The sequence below is a fragment of the Zootoca vivipara genome, chromosome 12 (genome assembly GCF_963506605.1).
Source record: "Zootoca vivipara chromosome 12, rZooViv1.1, whole genome shotgun sequence".
In the NCBI taxonomy this organism is placed as follows: Eukaryota; Metazoa; Chordata; class Lepidosauria; order Squamata; family Lacertidae; genus Zootoca; species Zootoca vivipara.
Window position 1 is genome coordinate 35,189,250 of NC_083287.1, and position 22,414 is coordinate 35,211,663.

Consider the following 22,414-nt stretch of genomic DNA (forward strand, 5'->3'; position numbering starts at 1 on the left):
GGGAATTTTTGCCTAAAACACACATTTTTGCAAAGCGATTTCCCTCAATAGAATAAAAATAAATAAATAAATAAAAATTCCTTCCAGTAGCACCTTAGAGACCAACTAAGTTTGTCATAGGTATGAGCTTTTGTGTGGAAGCTCATATCTGAAGAAGTGTGCATGCACACAAAAGTTCATACCTATGACAAACTTAGTTGGTCTCTAAGGTGCTACTGGAAGGAATTTTTATTTATTTATTTATTTGTTTCGACTACGTCAGACCAACACGGCTACCTACCTCCTACCTGTAACTAGAATGCATTTTGTATGTTACTTTTCACTAACATATGTATGTTTATGCACCATTTACTGCAATATATGCATTTTTGTACGCATTGCTTGGCTGGAAAACTCAGGAGAACATATCAAGGGGACAGGGAATGTTGTGCTTTGTAGATTTGGAAAAAAGCAGGGGGTGGGCACCCCCCCCACACACACAACACAAGCTTAGCAGGTAAGAGGGAACTGGAACTGGCAACAGCAAAGTACATGTTTCATAGTGTCAAGAAACTCCGGGATACAAAAAGAACCTTAATAGCCACTTCACCTATCCTTGCTAGATCCCTAGCAATGCACTATCATCCACCTTACAGTGTGTGTCACAGGGAGAAAACAAACATGATGCGCCTTCATACCATTTCCTGGACCGTGTGCAAACAGAATCAAAGTGCTTCACATTTGTTGGATAAGGCAATGCATATTTTCTCAGCAGTCCAACTGAATGCAATGGGAATTGCAGCCTAAAATGCTCTCAGGAGACTCAGGGAAGTCCACTGCTTTCAAGTAAGGAAGGAAATCCACAGAGTTTCCTACTCAGCCTGAACAGGGATAAAAGTCCTTTACAGTCTCAAAGACTGTAATCAGTTTTTGCCCTGCATCACAATGGAATTTGCCTTCTTTGATAAAATCACTATAGAACCTCGCAGTCTCATAAGAAATGACATCATTACAACCAGGTGAAGAAAACTATTGAACCTTTCCATTCATAATGTATTTGTCTTTCTGCAGATAGTTGAAAGATGGCAGGTTCCCAAAGGACAGGTCGGACCAATTTGCCAGATATTATTGAGTAGGTATAGCAGCATCAAGGTCTACAAAACAGCAAAGCTGAAACCGGTTGAGAAATGCAGAGGACGCCCATTTTTTACCTGGTGGGCAATAGCTGCAATGGAAGGAGCCCATGGTGTTGATGCACTGAACCACTGGAGCAGTTGAACAGCCTCCATTATCTATCTCACATTCGTTAATATCTTGGCAGGTGTAGCCGTTTCCTTGCCAACCTATGGAAACAGAAAGTTGCATGATACGGCTAGCTACTGTGAGGATAGAGTGATGGAGCAGATGGGCCTCTGGTCTGATCCAGCAGGACTCTTTTTATTTCCTTACTCACCTGATGGACAAGGACCACAGGAGTAAGAGCCTGGCTGGTTTTGGCACTGCACAGGAGGATCCAGTGAGCAGGGCGGTTTAGGGAGGCTACACTCATCGATGTCAGCAGTGCAGGCAGGGCTCCCTGGGGGCACCATCCAGCCAGCATCACAGATGCAGCTGTACTTGGGCTGTCAAGTTAAAACAGGGAAATCATGAACATGCCAGTGTAAATGCCACAAGAGGAACTGCTCCTAATAAACCTTTTGCACTATTGCTAATTTCAAGCCAGGCTTGCAGCTGCACAGTGATCTCCCTTTAAAGGGTAAAGGGGACCCCTGGCCATTAGGTCAAGTCATGACCGACCCTGGGGTTGCGGCACTCATCTCATGTTATGTTATTGGCCGAGGGAGCCGGCGTACAGCTTCCAGGTCATGTGGCCAGCATGACTAAGCCGCTTCTGGTGAACCAGAGCAGCGCACGGAAACGCCGTTTACCTTCCCGCTGTAGCGGTACCTATTTATCTACTTGCACTTTGACGTGCTTTCGAACTGCTAGGTTGACAGGAGCTGGGACCGAGCAACGGGAGCTCACCCCGTCGTGGAGATTCGAACCGCCGACGTTCTGATCAGCAAGCCCTAGGCTCTGTGGTTTAACCCACAGCATCACCCGCATCCCTTGATTTGCCTTTACAGAGCCCCATTTCTGTGTTCTTTGCCCAAGCTTGCTCTCCTCTACTAGCAGCAGAGGCTTAATGTGCTCCAGTAAAAGGGAACCTGTAATTTAATCAGAATAGGCCAGAGAATGACCAGTAATCATGAAATCAGCCTAAATATAATTAAATTCAGCGAGCACAACCTACTAGTGTATCGTAAGACTGATACAAACATAACCATCTACAAATAAACTTGGCTGCTCTGTCTTTGGAATACTGTGGGTTTGTTATGCTTTGGGGGAAATTCACAAACAAAGGTAATTCATTCACTGACGAAATGCATTTAAAGCTAGTATAGTCTGAACCAGAGCAATTCAAACTCCAAAACAAGGGCCAAGGGTGCCAGCAGGATTTTCTGGCCCCAGTACTTTGTGAATGTGGCCTTCCAAACCACTTGAAAAAAGGCCACAGATTTGCACAAATTTGCATGTTTTGCATTATATGCAGATGTGTGTTCTCTCTTGCAGGTAGACTAAAGGACCCAATAATAAATCAGTGGCCACATACATAATAAAATGCCTAGCAGGCAGAATGTGAACATCTGAAGTTTTTGCCATATTTGCATTTCCATACAGTACTAGAAAAGGCTTAACCTATTGAATTTTTGCCTACCACGAAGCTGCTAAAGGCACAAGGATCCTGATTTTACACAATGCCTACATGAAACCAAAGCTTAAGTTTCAATCCTAAACCCACTTACCTGGGAGTAAACTCCATTAAACACAAAATACCTACTTCTGAGTAGACATACATGCCACTGAACTGCAATTTAACTATAGAGTGAATTCTTAATGGTCCTTGGCTCCTGCCCATGCCAAAGTCTTTTTGTAAAGTTTTTTGCATTTGCTATTTAGGGATGGGGACAGTTCTTTAACTCTCACTTGTACTTATTATGTAGTAGTAAGTGCAGAACATTGCCTCTGTGGACTGCATGATCTCAAACAAACCCACCCTAGGAAAGATGCATCCTGGTTGCTAGGGAAAAGGAAGGACAAACTGCAGGTATTTCAAGGACTAGAAAATAAAACAGAAGCAGGAACAGTGCACTAAAGGGGAACGAAAAGCAGCAGCATTTTAGAACCCCAGGAATTCCTATGTCCAAACACCTATCGCAGCTCTGACTCAGTGGATAAAAAAGTGGGAGCAGCCAGGCTTGTTCATCTCACAGAAATTGTTCAGGAGGCTACCTGCACATTTTGCTTCATAACTTTCTTTCTCGGAGGGCTACATCGACTCTCTTTGCTTACCTGACCAGGTTGCTCCCTGTTTCCATCAACACAGAGCCCATGCCCACAGAGAGCAGGAGATCTCCCTTGGCAGTCATCATATTTTGACACGCAGTGAGGTCCATAGGTTTCTGGTGCACAGGTGCAGCTTTCAGAGGAAGAATGAAATAACACTGTAACACCCTTCCATGTGCCTAAGTTCTGCCCTCAATCTGCCAAACATTAACCAGTTTCATGCTATGAGTTATGATGTCTTAATTTGTACACTTATATCTGATCTGCAGCATCTCCTGCAACTTCCAAAGACCTCAGGAGCTCATTCCACAGTAACAGAGCAGGGCATTCAGTATGGCATCCTCTCTTCTGGGGAAGAGCTTTCCTGTTGAGATATTGGCAGGTGCCCTCTGGAAACAAATGAAGACATTTTTGTTCCAAGATCCCAACAAGATAAATGGGTCTCTACCATGGGTGTCCTTAAAAAAATTAAAAAATACACCTGCTATTTGTTGTGTTGATTTAGAATGGGTTTTAGCTGTTTTATGGTACATTGCCTTGAGAGGTGTGTGGAGCAGTGTTTCCCAACCTTGTGCCTCCAGATGTTTTGGGACTACAACTCCCATCATCCCTAGCTAGCAAGACCAGTGGTCAGGAATGATGGGAATTGTAGTCCGAAAACAGCTGGAGGCACAAGGTTGGGAAACACTGGTGTGGAGAATGCAAGAATTAACAGTAAGAATGTTATGCTTTTTTTAAGTGTCCAGAAAGATGAAGAAATTTATGAGTCATCAGAGTATTCTACGTGATTTCCTCGACTTGCATCAAACTTTTTCTCTACTTTGTAACATCTAGTTAACTTGGCTAGTGTTTGGATCTAGAGCCTGCCTTGCTTCCACTAACCTGAAGCCATTCCCTCCATTTACAGTGTTTCAACTGTAAGTGGCATTCCTTTTTTTTAGCCAAAAAACAGAACAAAACAAAAAACACCACCACACACACATTAGGTGGAGCTATCAGCAGGTTTGGGGTGACTCCAAGGTCTGCAGAAGCACACAAATTATTTAGGGGGGAAAGACCTAAGGGGAGAAGCTCCTCAAAATAGTCCAATGAGGACTAAGCATATTCAATGCCTACAGAATGCTGATGGTGGGGATGGAAAACAGAGAGGGGTAGATAGGAAAGAATGACTGGAATCCTGAACAGCAACAATCCTCAGTGCAACTTTGGTTGCAGGTCCCACATGTCATACAGAGAAAAAATTAAAAACTAGACAGGCAACCAGGGGATGAGCTATCTCGGGAAACTCTGCTTGGTTGCTAAACAACAACCCTACCTGCCTCCTTCTTGGTTAGTTGACAATAACAACAGAATTAACCCTTAAGTTACACAGAGAATGATCTCTTCTGTTGCCCTCCCAACAAACTGCAAACAGGCAAAACACTGTGCCAAATTGAAAAAGAGTAAAACAGCTGTAATCTCCTCCCTGGTCTGGGAGCCAGTACCATCACATGTTTGCACTAAGACATGATTTGGCTTAGTGTTCCATGCAAACAATATAAAGCAAATGAAGCTTTTAAACTATATACATTCACAGTTACATTTCATTGTACATGTAACTGTATATGCTCAGATCCCCGTTTCACTGTTAGCCAGAAGTCCAGATTATTAACTTTTCAGTGTTCCACGTTCCATTAGCTGGTTGACTTGATACATTCAAAGCAAGCAAAGCTAGGTTACTGAGCCCAGCCTCCAGTGAAGTGGTACTGATTAACTCAGATTTCAAAGCTTTAATGCTTGACTACCCCCTACCCAACTGTAATAAAGCAATGGCTTGTCTTTTAACAGGTTGTTTATTTCAGACAGTGGGACTTATTTCCTGGAAAACGTGTTTAGAATCAGAGCGTTAGACTCTGTAAGCACAAAGCATCTTCCAGCCTTCCGCCAATCTGGGGAAGATAAAACAAATCGCCCGGTTTAGAAGAAAAAGAACATTGGTTGGCACTTCAAAAAAGTGACCACAAGTCTCAGTGATTAGTCATGCAGACTTCAAAACACCAAGTTCTGCACTGATAGAACTCCCTGAGGAGGTATAAAATGATACTGTATTTTATCTATTTGAATAAGATATTAATTTATTACTACCGTCATGCTGTCCAGATCAAAGCTTTAGAAACAAGAATGTTCAAAAAGATCAGCTCCATAACAATCTCAACAGAACAATGAATGAAGGAATTGTTGGTCACTGTTTTCCATTTCTGGTCATTAGTTTTTTTTCTGAAACATTGCTTTGAATTGAAATGAAATGTGACCCTGTTAAGAAAATGTCAGATAGAAAGCAAGAATAACATTTTCTTAACTAGGACGGTGAGCTCTTTGATATCATCCCTATGGTACTTTTGGGTGGACCAAACATTATAAGAGCGTCTCCATCCCCATTGTTCTGCCCGGACACTGAGGTCCAGCTCCGAGGGCCTTCTGGTGGTTCCCTCACTGCAAGAAGCGAAGTTACAGGGAACCAGGCAGGGGGCCTTCTCGGTAGTGGCGCCCGTCCTGTGGAACGCCCTCCCACCAGATGTCAAGAAAAAAACAACTATCGGACTTTCAGGAGACATCTGAAGGTAGCCCTGTTTAGGGAAGCTTTTAATATCTGAAGGACTATTGTATTTTAATATTTTGTTGGAAACTGCCCAGAGTGGCTGGGGAAACCCAGCCAGATGGGTGGGGTATAAATAATAAATGGTGATGATGATGATAATGATCTCATTTATTTTTAAATAGGGCATTTCATGTCTTGCATCTGATGAAACAGGCTGTACTCCAGGTGAACAAAGAAAGCTGACATACTAGGTAAAAGGTATAGGTAAAGGACCTCTGGGTGGTTAAGTGCTGTTGCAGGGGGAAATGGGATGTTCATTTTTCTGGGACACTTGGAAGTCATTCAGGTTGGTAGCCATCATTTCTCGCTGCAGAACCAAATTCCAGGATTTAACTATGTGCTACGGTATGTGAAGTGCTTTCCTTCTCTACCCGTCTCACACACAGGGTGGAAAAGGAGGTGTTATGTACTGAGCTGAATCATAGAACAATAGGATCCAGAATCAGCAGTCTGATGGGTCCGCAGGAGCCACCCAATCCAACTCCAGGTGGAAGTGAATCCGCAACCTGATTGGCCTGCAGGAGCAGCCAATCAGGCGGCTGACAGAAGTGAATCCGCAACCTGATTGGCCTGCAGGAGCAGCCAATCAGGCTGCTGTCAGAAGTCAATCCACAAACTGATTGGCCCACAGGTGTAGCCCTGAAGTAGCCAATCACGCAAAGCCCATTGTCTAAATAATGTGTATAAGCAGATGGTTTTGGGAAAAGGGCATTCTTCTCTTCTTCTCCCTGATGACTACGAGCTGAATAAAGAGCATGAAATTCACTCTCGACTCTGAGTATATTTTAGGAGGCAATTCTCAGAGGGTCTGACTGGCAAGCAAGAGAGAATCACAGTGTCCAGAGTGAGATGGGTGACACTTCAGGAAGGTTCTTGTTTTTAACCTTATGTGTGCACAGACAAAGAAGTAGACTAAAGAATAATCAAATCAAGAGTTGCCCTGAACTAATTTGTGTAAAAGCTTGCAAGCTTTCCAAAGCACAAGGAATGCCAAGCAAATATTTGCAGAGGAAGGGATTTTGTGTGTTGTTGTTGTTCCAAAACCAAAATGCTTTGCAGAGAACTCTGGCATGCGGTCCCATTACACTGAGAAAGCTTCGTCAGGAAATTATGGGTTGTTTTTTTTACCAGCTAGCCATTTTTTAAGGAGCAGGACCTTAAAACAAGTCCAAGCTAGGAGGGCTGCATGAAATGGGAAGGGGCAGAGGTAAAAGAGGGTGGAGCAATGAACTTAAAATGTGAACAGTAGGCTAGTTTTGCACACACACACACCCTCCCTACCCTACTCCAGGCAAGCAATATGCACTATCAGGGTTCAAATATATATTCCAGACAGGAAATAACTGTAGTGTAATTGCCCTCTTGGCTTACCATACGGGGAACTGCTGAATCAGCTCTCAGGCAGTGTGTAGTTTAGGTTGAGTTCTTCATTGCAAGCAACAACCTGCTGCATGGTTTGTTCCCTCCATAAACTGTTTTATATTGAAAAGAGTTGTTATAAATTCCCTGAATGGTCTCTTCTTTGTGATACTTTATAAAACCACTCAAGGATGGAGCCGTGACTGACTCCAGCTACAAAAGCTGCTGCTGCTAAAGGTGGGCAGCAGCTGCAGGCTGTTGATCATAGGATCATAGAGTTGGAAGAGACCACGAGGGCCATCCAGTCCAACCCCCTGCCAAGCAGGAAACACCATATGATATGATATGTCTTCCCATTAATCATTGGTCCTTTCCACGTTTTTTCTGTGCATTTCTCACTCAATTTCATAACCACAAAAGTCTGCTTTTATTGTTTTAGAAGTGGATTTGTTGCGACAGACCGTTGTTTAATCTGCTTTTGTTGCACAAGCCTAAATTTCCAGTATCCACTTGAATTCCTCCTGCAAATTGTGATGATCTAGAGGCACTCTTTATTTTTGTATCTTGCATGTTCGTAGCACTCAGCAAAACTATAACGGACATCCTCCTAAGGACATTAGCAGGAGTTACTTACCTGTAACTACCTGGGGTATTTACACACGTTGCCCCATTCTGGCAGCCTAGAGGTGTCCCAGCATAAATCTGACATTCATTAACGTCGGCAGAACAGAATGGCCCCTGAAAACAGAGCAAAATAGAGCTTATTTCCTGAGTAAAACAGACACACAATGGGTTCCGCAGAGCCAATGTGATGATATAGAATTTCAAAAGATTGTAATGCAGCATCTGGTTGGCTTGCGGCAAAACTGCCCTTTGCAAACACTAAAATAAAACTCAGTTGTTCAGATCTCCCCTGCTTGTCCATGGAAATATAGCATGCTTTTATTTAATTTAAAGCATAGGACCATTATAGTAGAAGCATGGAGCTTCCCCTTGGGAAGTGAAATCATGCACCATTAGCCCTCCAGCTCCTAATGCCAAATATGCAAAGGAGCACATGCTCTGCTCAAGGGGTTAATCTTTAGAGATCCATTTGTGTGCTGCCAATGAACACAATACATCCTACTAATACAAGAGGTTCAGTTAAACATCCACACTTGCCTCCCCCGCCCCACTTCCTCTGCATGAATAAAATTTTAATTTTGGAACTTGGGAAACCCTAGAATAGAATAGAATAGTTTATTGGCCAAGTATCAACCATACTTGGAATTTTGCTTTGACTACATTGCAATGTAAAGAAAAACGTATCTTATACAAACGCTATTCCCCTCACAATACAACAGCACAGCGAAAAAACCCCATACCACCAACTGGCCCCCCTTTCGTCCACAACTACAGATTCAACTATTTAATGGCACAAGGAAAAAAGCTATTCCTGTGCCTAGACGTTTTTGTACCAAAGTCCGGATGGGAGTAAATCAAACAGGTGATGACCAGGATGACAGCAATTCTCTCTGCTCTCTTCCTGACTCGAGCGGCATAAAGTGTCTCTATTGGAGGCAAACTAACACCAATTACCCTCTCTGCAGTTCTTACTGCTCGCTGGAGCCTCTTCTTATCCAGCTTAGAGGCTGTATCATGAATAAGATGATCAATGTTTAAATGAAAACCATTTCCACCTATGGTGCATTTCTTATCTGATAGCTTCACAGCACGGACTCTCTCTCTCTCTCTCTCTCTCTCTCTGTGTGTGTGTGTGTTTTGTTATTTCTAATGGATTTCTCCTCCCTTTGCTTTCCTCTCTTTTCTTTTGTTGTTCTTTTCCCTTTCTTTATTTCTTTTGATATTTCTGACTTCATTTTTTCTAGACATTATTTTGTTGTATTGTAAAACTTTAATAAAAATTTCTGCAAAAATAAATAAAAAGTAATAAATATTGAAATCTATTGGACTGAGTCCCATCCCACATTAATGCTTCCATAGGATTGTGTTATTGCAAATTTTAATGATGGGTGTTTATATTTTGATTTTGTGTAAGTGGGTTGTTGTTTTTACTTTGTAAATCCAGCAAAGCTCTTCTTGTGTACTAAGCTGCTTAGCCAAAACATTGGTTCAGCTAACGCAGTACACTGACTGACACTGGTTTTCCAGGGTTTCAGATGGAGGACATTCACAGCCCTACCTGGAGATGCTAGGGGTTGAATGTGGGACCTTCTGCAGATGCTCTATCACTGAACTACAGCCCTTCCCCTAATCGATAACACCATGTTTATATTCCTACCTGCTTCTGTGAGCAATGCATTGACTGGGTCCTTTGCAGATGATGGCAGTAGCAGTGGTTGAACTTTACATATTGCATCAACTGGAAGTTGTTGAGCGACTACCTTACCTGCCAGTTGTTGGGGCAAAGGCAGAAGAAGGCATCTAGCAAATCAATGCAGGTTCCAGAATTCTGGCAGGGATTGCTGTTACAGGCTTTTCTCAGGATGGTCTGGCACAAAACAAGGGCAAAAATAAACCCAGTCAGTTAGCGTTTATTACTTCATTGGCACAGTCTTTCCTAAATAACCTTCATAGTGTGTAGAGGACTTGGCTCTGTTGAGGTGCTCGCAAACAGCCAATTCAGAGAAAAGACTTAATGGGTGTATAACGAAAGCTCTCCTTTTGCTTTGTCAATAGAAAACCTACGGTATTTCTCAGAAATAAGCATTAAAGTTTATTTATGAGGGCTGTCTGCTGACTCCAGCTGAACCCTGGATGCCTAAAAGAATTGGGCTGATTTGGGTCAACCAAGGATACAGCCACAGGGTTGAGCCAGCCCTGGATCACCTGGTGTCAGATCAGATCTACTCGGAGTGATCCAGGACTTTCAAAAGGGAGGCAGGAGGGTAGCAAGGAGAGGGGAGGAGGAGGTCCACACAGCTATCCTGGGTTGTTGTTTTTAAGCCCAGGATTGAGCACAATTTATCTTCTTGCTGCACTACAGTACTAAGATTTCTGACTACAGAACACTTTGTCTTATTCCATAAAATTACTCACCTGCTCAAGGCTTTGAAGTCTGCCTTCGATATTCACAATCTACAAAAGAAATGTAAAGACAAACATTTGGGAATAATAGCTAGACATTACTGGAATAATAGCTAGACATTACTGGAATAATAGCTAGACATTATAATCAAGCATAATGGGCAGGCTAAGAAGAAAGGATGGACTTTCAAAGTGAATATATTTTCAGTACTGTTGTGTTCTCTGCAACACAAGCAGTGAAGGAAGTCCCTGGGCAGGGCTATCCAGATCTGGTTTCATTGGATGAGATTCATGGCACCTTCATAGCATCTGCTTTATTTGCAAAACAGATCATTCTCCTACAAGACAGCAGACCCATTGTCCCACATCAGAACCCCAGAGAGATCTTGAGGTGCCAAGAGTGGGCTCACAGATCTTTCTCTTCCAAAAAGTTTTTCACACCCACCCACACCCCTCTTCTCCAAGCTCTGAAGAATCATCACCTTCCAAGCACTCAAGAAAATGCCAGGCAAAAACATTACCCAGGCCTATGTCTATTTAATAATCTATGGCCTGTGAAAGTGGGGGGGGGACTGCTAATATTATGATTGTTTTACTATTAGGTTGTCTGTATGCTTTTTACTATGCTTTTATAATGTTTTTCTTGTTGATGTTTCTAATGTTGTATACTGCCCTGAGATCTTTCCATAAAGGGCAGTATATAAATTGAATAAATAATAATGTAACAAGCAGGAAATTATCAAACTAAATAGAAATTATTGTCAAATTAAAAAGAAAATACTTTCAAACTTCCAAACATACTTCCAGTAATGTGATACGAAGTAACTGACATTAAAGCTTAAAAGAATATTTTCCTTCAGTTTACAAAACATGGCTTCATTTTTGTTAGTTGGTAGCAATCATGAACCTTGTTTCCCAAGACTGTTACACTCCATGGTTTTTTGTCATGTAACCTAAATCAGTGATTAGTGAAAGAAACTTATTTGTCTCTAGCCATTTTTGAGTCTATTTCACGAAGTTATGTAAAACGCTGTAAAAAGAGAGAGAGAGAGAGAGAGAGAGAGAGAGAGAGAGAGAGAGACCAACAAACTCTTATATTTGCTTCTGAATAAGTTCTTAGTCTATGAAATGTTTTCCGAAGGCCTACAGCCAAGGCCACTTACATCAAGAATGAATTGACCATTGAATATTTTTAAGAGCAAGCCTAAAGAGACTAAACTGCTCGAATTCAGAATTTTAGGTTTCTGCTCCTGCTATCTATATAGAGATACGGTTTTGTATATTGAATACAGAGCATTTAAAAGAAAAAGAAAAACATGATACAGAACTGTGCTTGTGTGATCTTCTAAACTCGAAGCAAAATCTCCAGACCACAGGATTGTGGGTTAAGCCTTACAGTACACATTTTATGTTTTCATATTTATGAAGGGTTTTTTTTTCAAGTTTACATAGCATTTACAAGTTACGTTAACTAAAGATCCCAAAGCTGCCAAAGTAATTCAAAAATTTGCTTAAAATAGAAAACACAATGAAATATACTTAGATAACTACAGATCAGTATCAATGCTGCAAATGAAGCTAATGATTAATCCCAAAATAGCAAGAAGGGGGTTAGTCCCTCTGGTCTATGTACAGAAGTTGAACAGACTGGAAGCTGGATCCTATTTCAACAGTAGTGAAATAGTACGTTTCCGAGTACAATTCAAAGTGTTGGTGCTGACCTTTAAAGCCCTAAACGGCCTCGGTCCAGTATACCTGAAGGAGTGTTTCCACCCCTATCGTTCTGCCCGGACACTGAGGTCCAGCGCCGAGGGCCTACTGGCAGTTCTTTCGCTGCAAGAATCCAAGTTACAGGGAACCAGGCAGAGGGCTTTCTCAGTAGTGGCACCCGCCCTGTGGAATACCCTCCCATCAGAGGTCAGAGAGATAAACAACTACCTGACATTTAGAAAATACCTAAAGGCAGCCCTGTTTAGGGAAGTTTTTAATCTATGATATTTGATGTATTTTAATGTTTGTTGGAAGCTGCCCAGAGTGGCAGGGGAAGCCCAGCCAGATGGGTGGGGTATAAATAATAAATTATTATTATTATTATTATTATTATTATTATTATTATTATTATTATGGCAGCGTGTCCCAACCACAACAGGCTCACTTGAGGGGGGCAGGAAGAGGGGAGCGGGGGAAGTGCATCGCCCCCAGCAGCACGATCCCAGTGTGGTGCCATCGTGGCTCCCCCCCCCCCGCGCGCTGGGCGCCACACCCCTGCGGGTGGCGCGCCATGCCCCCAGGATGCACACCACGCCCCCGCCTGCTTTCCAACCCCTGGTGCCGGAGCATGAAGCTCCACCACTGGGTGCAGGACAGACCACATGGCACGCACAACCCAACCCACTGAACGTATGTGTGCCAACACCATGGCCCACTTTGCTTGGGAGCCAAACTTGCTTACATCCACGGTGATTGGTTGGTTCCAAGTCCACTTCCCTGCCCGCCTTGCTTGGACTCTGAGAAAGGTATCCTTCTTAGAGCCAGACATTTGGGGTGAGGTGGCACAGGAAATGTAGTTTGCCAGGGCAACTAAAAAGTCTTTTCTTCAAAAGCATAGTTGGGGGAAAAAATAAAGCTGATTCTATATATCTAAGTTTTAAAAAAAACTTTCTAGCCATGGCAGCAATTCACAGTGGTGGTACTAAAACTTCTCCCACCACCCTGTTCAAAATGCCGAGCTCAGACAGGTACTGTTTCGGTTTGTTCTTCATCAGCTCTAGTTTCATAGTTTCAAGGTCAAAGCATACCATTCACATGAATGGTACGCTTTGACCTTGAAACTATGAAACTAGAGCTGATGAAGAATAAACCAAAACAGGGCCTTGTCCTGGATTTCTAAAAACTGGATTGCTACTGGAATTTGTCTCATTATTCTCAACTTAAAACTTTCTAAAAATTATTCCTTTACCTGGCCAGAGCTCTTGGAATCTTTTCATTTGATTTTCTCAACTCTCCAAGGACTCCAGTTTATTTGTATTGGAGCTCAGACAGGCGCCTGTTCTGGACCCAGAAGTGGCAGAGAAACCATCAGTTCTGCTGCCATCACAACAGTGAAGAATATGGTCAACTAAGTCTTAGTCAGAGTAGACCCATTTCAATTAATGAAGATAACTTAGAGTCATGTTCATTAATTTCAGAGGGTCTCTTCTAAGTAAAACTTAGCTGAAAACCACCTTACACTTCTCCTTTTTTTAATAAAAAAAGGAAGAGGGGGGGCAGAGGAGATGATTCTTTCTTCACTTACTCCATCATTATCTTAATCATTATGCTTTGCCTTTGACGCTTCATGAACAGGGCTGACCAAAGAGATTTTCCTGCCTGTGCCTCTCTTTCCCCTACTAGGGCTGCCACTTTAATCATCTTATTGCACCAGTCAGAAGACACCTATTTCCAAAATTTACCGTTAGCACAGTCCCCTCTGGAGCGGATCAGTTCATCCTGCTGAATTGCAGGAACCACCTCCCCGCGTTTCATTTCGTTTTTTAAAGGCACAAGACCATAGAAATGGACCAGCTGCAGTGGTCCTTAATTTGAACAGGAAAAAGTTGAGCACATATTTAGTAACTTTCTCCCATTAAAATCAGCAGGATTTACAATAGCTTCATTATGCACCACCTGAACCAAGCATGCCATGGGATTTTACATTTGGATCTGCACTGTCAACTTCCATCTGTCTAGCTAAAACTTGTGATTTGCCTGGAAAGCAAGCAAATTTCAGTGCTGGGTGTATGATTAATAACGATACAAGAAACGGGGGTTTTATTTTCAAATTCAACCAGCTTTGGTAACTCTTTGCTAGAAGTTCTTCCGCAAGTTATGTGCTGTTTTTAACGAAAACGACACTCCAAACTCGGCTTTCATGAGTGATTGTGGCAGTAGGTTGGTAAAAAGCATGGAGCTGGAGAAAAAAATCCATAGAAATAGGATTTGGCCCAGTACCCAGTGAAATCAGTATATGTCTCTTTATAGAAAAAAATACAATTATTTTTGAAAATATGTATTGTGAGCACTGTCCATGTGGTTTAAAGTGCAGAATTCTCAACTAGGATATGAAACTTTATTGCAGTTATTTCCCACTATTTCCTCCAAGAATTTTGAGACAGTATAGATGACTTCCTCACTGCCCCATTTCATCCTGACAATAATCCTGTAAGGTAAGTTGGGCTGCAAAATAGGAATGAGCCCAAGGTTGTGCAATGAACTTCATGGCTGAGTGGAAATTTGGAAAGGTCATTTCCTGACATTCCAACTCCTACATCACTCTTATGGCAAAAGACTGACTTTCTTTTTTCACATGGTGAAGAGCTGAAAATATCTTTGTGTATAACGTTATAGAAAACAAGACTTACCTTAGAATGGAGCTGTGTGATCTGACTGGAAATATTTTGAGGGATACCAGCTATTCTTTTCAGTTCCAGAATCTCATCTTTATTCTTTCTGATCTAAATTTTAAAAGAAATCAACAGTGCTTTAAAGTGCAGGGAATGAACTCAGTTTTCAGGGATGTTGTGAGAAATCCACAAGGGCGATAAATACAGAACACTGCTGGTTGCTGGAGGGAGGCCTACAAGGCACCGTCCAACTGCCTTAGGGACTCCACTCCAGATTTGTGTAGGGTTTACTCCTTAGACTTTTCTTCTCCTGAAGATACAGTGGTACCTCGGTTTACAAACACAGTTGGTTCTGGAAGTCTGTACTTAACCTGAAGTGTACTTAACCTGAAGTGAACTTTCCCATTGAAAGTAATGGAAAGTGGATTAATCCGTTCCAGATGGGTCCGCAGAGTACTCAATGTGAAACGTACTTAACCCAAAGTATGAGTGTAATCGGTTCTGGAAGTCCGTACTTAACCTGAAGCGTACTTAACCTGAAACGAACTTTCCCATTGAAAGTAATGGAGAGTGGATTGATCCGTTCCAGTCGGATCCACAGAGTACTTAAACTGAAAGTACTCAAACCGAAGGGTACTTAAACCGAGGTATGACTGTATCCCGCAAGGCAGTGGAGGTTTAAGACCAGAGTTTTCCTTCTCCTAGATGGGCTACTGCCCCAGGTTGACAAATCCCATCTGCCCCTCACTTCCATCTGTAGCACATGCAGAAACCACCTCCTTGACTGTTGGACCCACTATTGGTCTCGCCTGCCCAACCCGTCCAACCTGCATCTTCACATGGAGGGGAAGTCCCTAACTCACTGAGGCTTTGAGACCCTTTGACTACCCTCACCTGGTTCAGCTGGCAAGTCGCAGCCATTTCCCAGGGTGTGGCTGCTGTCACATGCTTCTAGGAGCCACAGGTGAAAGCTGAATGCAGGGTGGAGACCAAAGGTCGACAAACTACCGCAGAAGGAGCACCCTAACACCCTATACACCCCATATAAGCAGTGTATAAATTTTGGCATATAAAAAGTAAATACATACATTACTTTCTGCTTGGTTGCTCACCTGGCCTTCCCCTTGGGGGTGGGGGGCAAATAAGGGAATAACAGCAACAATGAGATTGAGGGGTTCTCACAAAATGGGGGTGAAAGGGCGATGACACCAATTCTAGTTTTGCATGTCAATTGTACACATACAAAAGCCCACCCTGTGATCCAAAGGTCTTACAAGGCCACAGTATATTTCTGTTGTTGTTGCCACATGCTAACCCTGACATCACTTCTATTACATGATGTTGTTATTATAAAGTTCATTTAGATAAGGCATAAATTATATACTATAAAAGCTTATCTTTTAATTTTTATATAAATTCTCAATTTATGGCCCTGTAATCAGCCACAATCATCTCCAGCAGCTATTAAGGGCAGCAAAAAACAATTATTATTTAGACAAATGGGAGAAGATCAGAATAAGATAGAAGCAGGAGTAGATGCTGGATTGGTGGGCTTGAAAGCTTTGAAGAGCTCTGAACCCACTTAGTTTGGAAGAAGCCACGTGACTATAGCACTTGATTTCTCCTGGTACCGTTGGTTCTATGAAAAGAGGAAAACCAAGGATACCATGAAGAGAGGCTGGCATGAGCTAAAGAACTCCAGAAGCACTTGTGGCCCGGACTGTCCCCATAGCAACAAAAAGACCTCATATCACAACTGTGTTTTCCACGTGGCCCAATTACTTTTGCAGAAAGGCATGCACCATGTGGGATAGTCCAGTCCAGAGCTGGATTGATTGAAGCGGTCTAACTCACAACAGATGGAAGTGTCCCATCAACATTGTCAACACAACAGCGAAAGGAAATGGCACTATCTGCCAATTAGCTACAAAAACCAAATCTAAAGTATAAAGTACTATACAGCTTGGAACCAGGATACCCCAAAGATTGCCTCACCCCTTAGATACTTAATCACTGTGCTGGGTTAGATCGTGGTGCTGATAACGCCAGGGTTGCAGGTTTGATCCCTGTATGGGATGGCCGCATACCCCTGCATTGCAGGGGGTTGGACTAGATGATCCTCAGGATCCCTTCCAACTCTGTGATTCTGTGATAGCATCTTATCGGGAGGTCTGTTCCATATGAAATAGGAATCAAGCCTTTAGTACCTACACTTTGGAATTCCCTCCCATTCCGTATCTGACAGGTAACATCTCTCTTGTCATTTTGGTGACTATCCAATACCTTCCTTTTTCAACAAGCCATTTAAGTGGATGCAATCTGCGGCACAGACTTTTATCCCAGTCTCTATCAGTATTAGATCTGAAATTGTTGTAATATATCATTTTATTGTTGATGCTTTGGTTGCTATTCCTTTGGGATGTTTTATGGGAAGTGATTCATGAATGAAATAAACAAATACAGTTGATATTTGAAATTACGGTGGCACTAGGTACCACTGTATACTCAAATCATTTTGGCTGACCTCCCCTACCCTTCCTCTGTGCCAAATTATTCCCTGTAAGCTCCTCAGGACAGGGACCTATCTTGTGAAGCTCTATGTGCCCTGATGGCTCTGTGTGCTGGCCTATGTAACTCCATACGGAATGACTATAACTCTTTGCATCCAAAAGCCATTGAAAGGACACCAATGAACCAAATAAAACAACACAAAAGATTACCTGGATCAAAGTCTCCACAAGGTCTTCTTCGTTAACTTTTATTCTGCCCTGCGATCCGGTTCTGAATTCAATGTTTTTGGCAGAGCCAGTATGGAACACTAAATTTCCCCTTTCGGAGGACAAGCGAGGCCTGGCGCATTGAAAAGGAAGAAGATTGCACGTGGAGTAAAACTTGCCAGAGATATCGCGAAGCTGCTTAATCTATGCTCTGTCTGTGCTGTCTGAGCAAGCCAGGTTGCAGGGAACACCCTAAAAAGGATTACTTACTGATCCTGACTGATGCTCCTTTTTGCTCTCTTTTTCTCAGTAGATTCAGATCCATAGTTGAATCCAGAAATAATCAGGAATGTCACCAAAGTCCACTGAAGAGAGGCTGGACTCAACATTCCTCCTTGCAAGTCTTCCAGGACTGTGCAGTGGGTTAAAGTGAAATCTGCACTATCTTCAAGGATTAACCTAGTGTCAGGTTGTACTTTGCCCTGACAGGACTCTTTGCATATTCACAGAGATGCTTATTCAGCTCTTTCCCCCTTCTGACCCATCCATAACTTAGTTACGAGAGACAAGGGAGATTGCATTTGCCAGGAGTGACAATATGCCTGGTGAGTAGGTTTGAAAGAGCAGTTTACGGGACATGTCAGCAGGTACTTCTTACTGGGCAATGCTTCTCTGTCTTCCAAGACTTCTCCTTGGACTGGGAATCTTGGCGTGTGCATCCTGATGGTGCCATGTAACCAGGCAGAGGGCCTTCTCGGTAGTGGCACCCGCCCTGTGCAACGCCCTCCCACCAGATGTCAAAAATAAAATAAAAAACAACTACCAGACTTTTAGAGGACATCTAAAGGCAGCCCTGTTTAGGGAAGCTTTTAATCTTTAAGAAATTCGTGTATTCTAATATTTCTGTTGGAAGCTGCCCAGAGTGGCTGGGGAAACCCAGCCAGATGGGCGGGGTATAAATTTATTATTATTATTATTATTATTATTATTATTATTATTATTATTATTATGGTTTTACCTGCCTTGTACCCTTTCCATAGTCCCAGCAATAATGGAAACACGGCTGGAGAGTCAGCCATGTTCACAATATAAAATCGCAATATAAAAAAACAGAAAATACATATTAAATAAAAACAACAAAGGCTACCCAATAATCCCCACCTTCCACAACACATTTTAGAAAAGCATCAATCAGCCAAAGGCCCGAGAGGAACATTTTTGCCTGGCGCTTAAAGGTGTATACCTTCCTGGGAAAGGGCATTCCACAAATGGGGAGCCATTGCAGAAAAGGCCGTTCTCATGTTGCCACCCTCCGGAACTCTCATGGAGGAGGCACATGAAGAAGGGACTCAGAAGATGATCTCAGGACCAGGTAGGTTCATATGGGGATAGGTGATCCTTGAAGTATTACAGTCCTGAGCCGTTTAAGACTTTATGGGTCAAAACCAGCACTTTGAATTGGGCATGGAGATATCCCCATCATAGTAGATGGCTCTTTCCACTCAGTTTGTTCGTGTTGGCTCAGCCTCTCCTACATTGAGCCCCGCTCCCCTTTAAACTCACAATGATCCCACTTGCAATGATAATTAATAGCAACTGCCCATCATTCCAAGATGCTGCGATGGTGCATTAGATCCTGTCTGAGAAGATTTCCATCTCTTTTAGATATTTCCCGTTGTTCTTTGCTACAAAGATATTAACTGGTAAACACTGTTCATTCACAAAAGTGGGTATGTCTGCCAAAAATCCACAGCTTTTAAGGGTGAAACAAAGGTCACCAATTGGTGGCACCAATCCTTTATATCTGCACACCCTTATTGTCTGTCCTGTTTGCCATTTCTATGCATATTAGACTCTAAATTCTGTGACTAGATCACTGTTTGTCGACAAATGCCCAGGAGGGTATGCTACACCTTGCCAGAGACAGAAGAGGCTATCTTTATCGATTCAGGACTTATAAACCCAGAAACCACAAGAGCACTTAAGAGGTTTCATATATCGGGGCAGCAAGATATATTGAACAACTAATGGGTTTTGATTTTAAACAAACTTACACAGGAAATTGAGCTGAATTTGATATTGAGAGTCTCCTGCAGGGTGGAAAAAATTATTACATTAGGAGAAGTATAGTGGAACTGTGGAAAGCAGAAAAGGAAAGTATATCTGACAGTAATTAATTGCCCCCCAAAAAATGGTATATGGAGACAAGCCAGTGGAATTCAAGCCTTTAGCCAAATCTGTTAGGTAGATGAAGTTCTTATATCTAATTTAGGAACAAACTAAGATGAATTATAGGAATAAAAGGTGACAGGATAAAAGTACATAAAATTATGCCCGGTATGAAAAAAGTGAATATAGAAACACTTTTCACCCTCTCTCACAACACTAGAACTCTGTGGGATTTTAAAAATGTTTTTTTTATAGTGGTACTAAGTAATTGCAGCTGGTTATGACTTTTCTTACAAAATAGTTTGTTTATTTAAAGCATTGGCACCTCAACAATCTGCTGAAGTGCAGAAACGTGCAGTTGGCTTGACATTAAAATGTGACTTGTTCCTTAACAGAATGTAGAAATTTATTTGTCACTAACAAATGTAGGTTACAGTGCCTGCAAATTACAACATAGTATTAATTTTGAGTAACGCTCTGTGTTTCCACAACTGTCTTACGACAGTCACGTCAACTAAGAGAGGTTTATTCTTCCAACAAACATTTTGTAAGGGGCGTTAAACATTTGCAGTTACCCATTTGCAGTTTTCCTCCACTTCCAAAGAGGCAATCCATCTTCTGCTGTAGCAGGATGTATGCTGGACAGTTCCCCTGATCCTGCCGTATTCCAATATTATCCAATAGAGATTAATTTTGCAACCACGTGTACATTGATGTTGTTTCCCAGCAGAAGGTAACACTCCTTTGTGGTTACTTTGTCAGGAAAACCTAATGCAAACAATAATAGAGAATTCAAAATAGTCTTCATTCTCTCAAACATCAGAATTTTCTCAATTCCAAGTACAATTATTGGTTATTTGATTACCTATGTCCAGCACGGCAGTCCTCTACTCAGAAATCAGACTTTCTTCTGATTTGACATGTATAACATGCACTATATCCAGTTCCTTCACTTGGAATGGACCTAAAACGTCTCTCTGTTTTGGAATTCCTGATGTCTAATGCCCAATGCACATGACTTCTGCAGGACCTGATCCATAAAAAATGGAAATCCAGCATGTACCACAATTAGGCCCACTAACCCTTGATATGGATTTTACCAAATGTCCAGCAGTAAACTTTGCAACACTGCAAAGTGGCTCTCTTCAGAGTGTTCCCATTGAGGGAACAGCTTGTCTTGCTTTGCCTTCTCACGGCTGCTTGGCAAAGGACATGTTTGCCTAGTTTAGAGTAATTTTTCTCCCCGTTTTATCCATGCCCAGTGACTTGCAGAGAGACTGGACTCAAGTGGCTCAAGTCCCAAATGCTACGCTCTGAAGCATCCCTTGTTTGCAAGTGGAAAAGTGAAGTAATACTCTCTCGAGCCTGCTTGTCAACCAATCATTCCTGCACTTCACTTCCCTACTCTCTGGTCTTATGTTCCGGAGCAGAAAAATAGCCTGACTAAAATGATGTCATCCTTCTGAAAGCTAGTCGCAGGTGCAAGAACATCTTGGTCAATAATGATGTTGTTTCAGCAGTCTTTGGAGACCTATTATATTAATGATGATAAAACAATTAGAAGAGCTTATGACTCCACATCATAGCTGCTTCTCCCGTATCCAGGGGAAAGGAGGACCTATAAATCCATCCTTAATAGCAAGGAGACTATGAATTGCGATTATGGACCACATAAAGGTACTGCAGAGTGGCCAGTCATCTATAGCTATTGTTCCAATTGGCTACATTCTCTTCCGCACTCAGAGAATGAGCTCAATGTTAGTATATAACAGCCCTCCCCAAGCGGGTGCCCCCCAGATGTTTTGGACTACAACTCCCATCAAGCTGTGGGAAAACATACAAGTTAACTGCTCTGGGTGGACAATCACTTTACATAAAGTGTATGGTCCCTTACCTCTCTCGCCCTGATCTGGCCACAGTGATCCATGTGACGGTCACCTCCAGGCTTGATTATTGTAACTTGCTCTACGCGGGGCTGCCCTTGAAGCTGACCCAGAAACTCCAGCGGGTGCAGAATGCTGCGGCGAAGATCCTTACGGGGTCCCGGCTGCGGGATCACATTCATCCAGTGCTTTACCAGCTGCACTGGCTCCCGGTGGAGTACAGGATCAGGTTTAAGGCGCTGGTTTTGACCTTTAAAGCCCTATGCGGCTTGGGACCCTCGTACCTATGGGACCGCCTCTCCTGGTATGCCCTGCGGAGGACCTTAAGGTCCACAAACAACAATATTCTGGAGATCCCAAGCCATAAGGTGGCTAGATTGGCCTCAACTAGGGCCAGGGCCTTTTCAGTATTGGCCCCAACTTGGTGGAATGCTCTTTCACGGGAGACCAGGGCCCTGCGGGATTTGTCATCTTTCCACAGGGCCTGCAAGACAGAACTGTTCCGCCTGGCCTTTGGGTTGGATTCAGTCTGACCCCTGTGTTTTCCTCCCTCATGGTTTGGATTTATGGACTACTTAAAATGAGGCTGCATTTTAAATTTTAATATTGTATTTTAATCTGTATTTTAATTAATTGTTTTCTTTTCTTTTATGTCTTATTGTAATTTTATTGATGTTAGCCGCCCTGAGCCTGGTTTTGACTGGGGAGGGCGGGGTATAAATAAATTATTATTATTATTATTATTATTATTATTATTATTATTACATTTGTACACTACTTCTTTAGCAATTAATTTCATGCCACTCAACAACACTCCTTGAAGGAGCCTTTAGGGGAGCTGAGTTGAAACTCTATTGCCACAGGCCCATCGGA

The 22,414-nt window shown here is 42.4% G+C and overlaps 1 protein-coding gene across 1 annotated transcript in view; it reads right to left on the reverse strand.

The window, feature by feature from the left end:
• CUBN (cubilin) overlaps window positions 1–18,568 on the reverse strand; it is a 138,948-nt gene extending 120,380 nt beyond the window's left edge. The window contains exons 1-10 of the mRNA XM_035129760.2: window positions 18,508–18,568; window positions 17,760–17,901; window positions 17,493–17,622; window positions 14,791–14,883; window positions 10,403–10,441; window positions 9,753–9,854; window positions 7,998–8,101; window positions 3,373–3,499; window positions 1,433–1,601; window positions 1,191–1,322 (exon numbers count right to left, since the gene is read on the reverse strand). Of these exons, the coding sequence (XP_034985651.2) occupies window positions 1,191–1,322; window positions 1,433–1,601; window positions 3,373–3,499; window positions 7,998–8,101; window positions 9,753–9,854; window positions 10,403–10,441; window positions 14,791–14,883; window positions 17,493–17,622; window positions 17,760–17,901; window positions 18,508–18,568 (1,099 nt within the window). The remainder of the gene's footprint in view (window positions 1–1,190; window positions 1,323–1,432; window positions 1,602–3,372; window positions 3,500–7,997; window positions 8,102–9,752; window positions 9,855–10,402; window positions 10,442–14,790; window positions 14,884–17,492; window positions 17,623–17,759; window positions 17,902–18,507) is intronic.
• Between the last annotated feature and the right edge of the window lie 3,846 nt (window positions 18,569–22,414).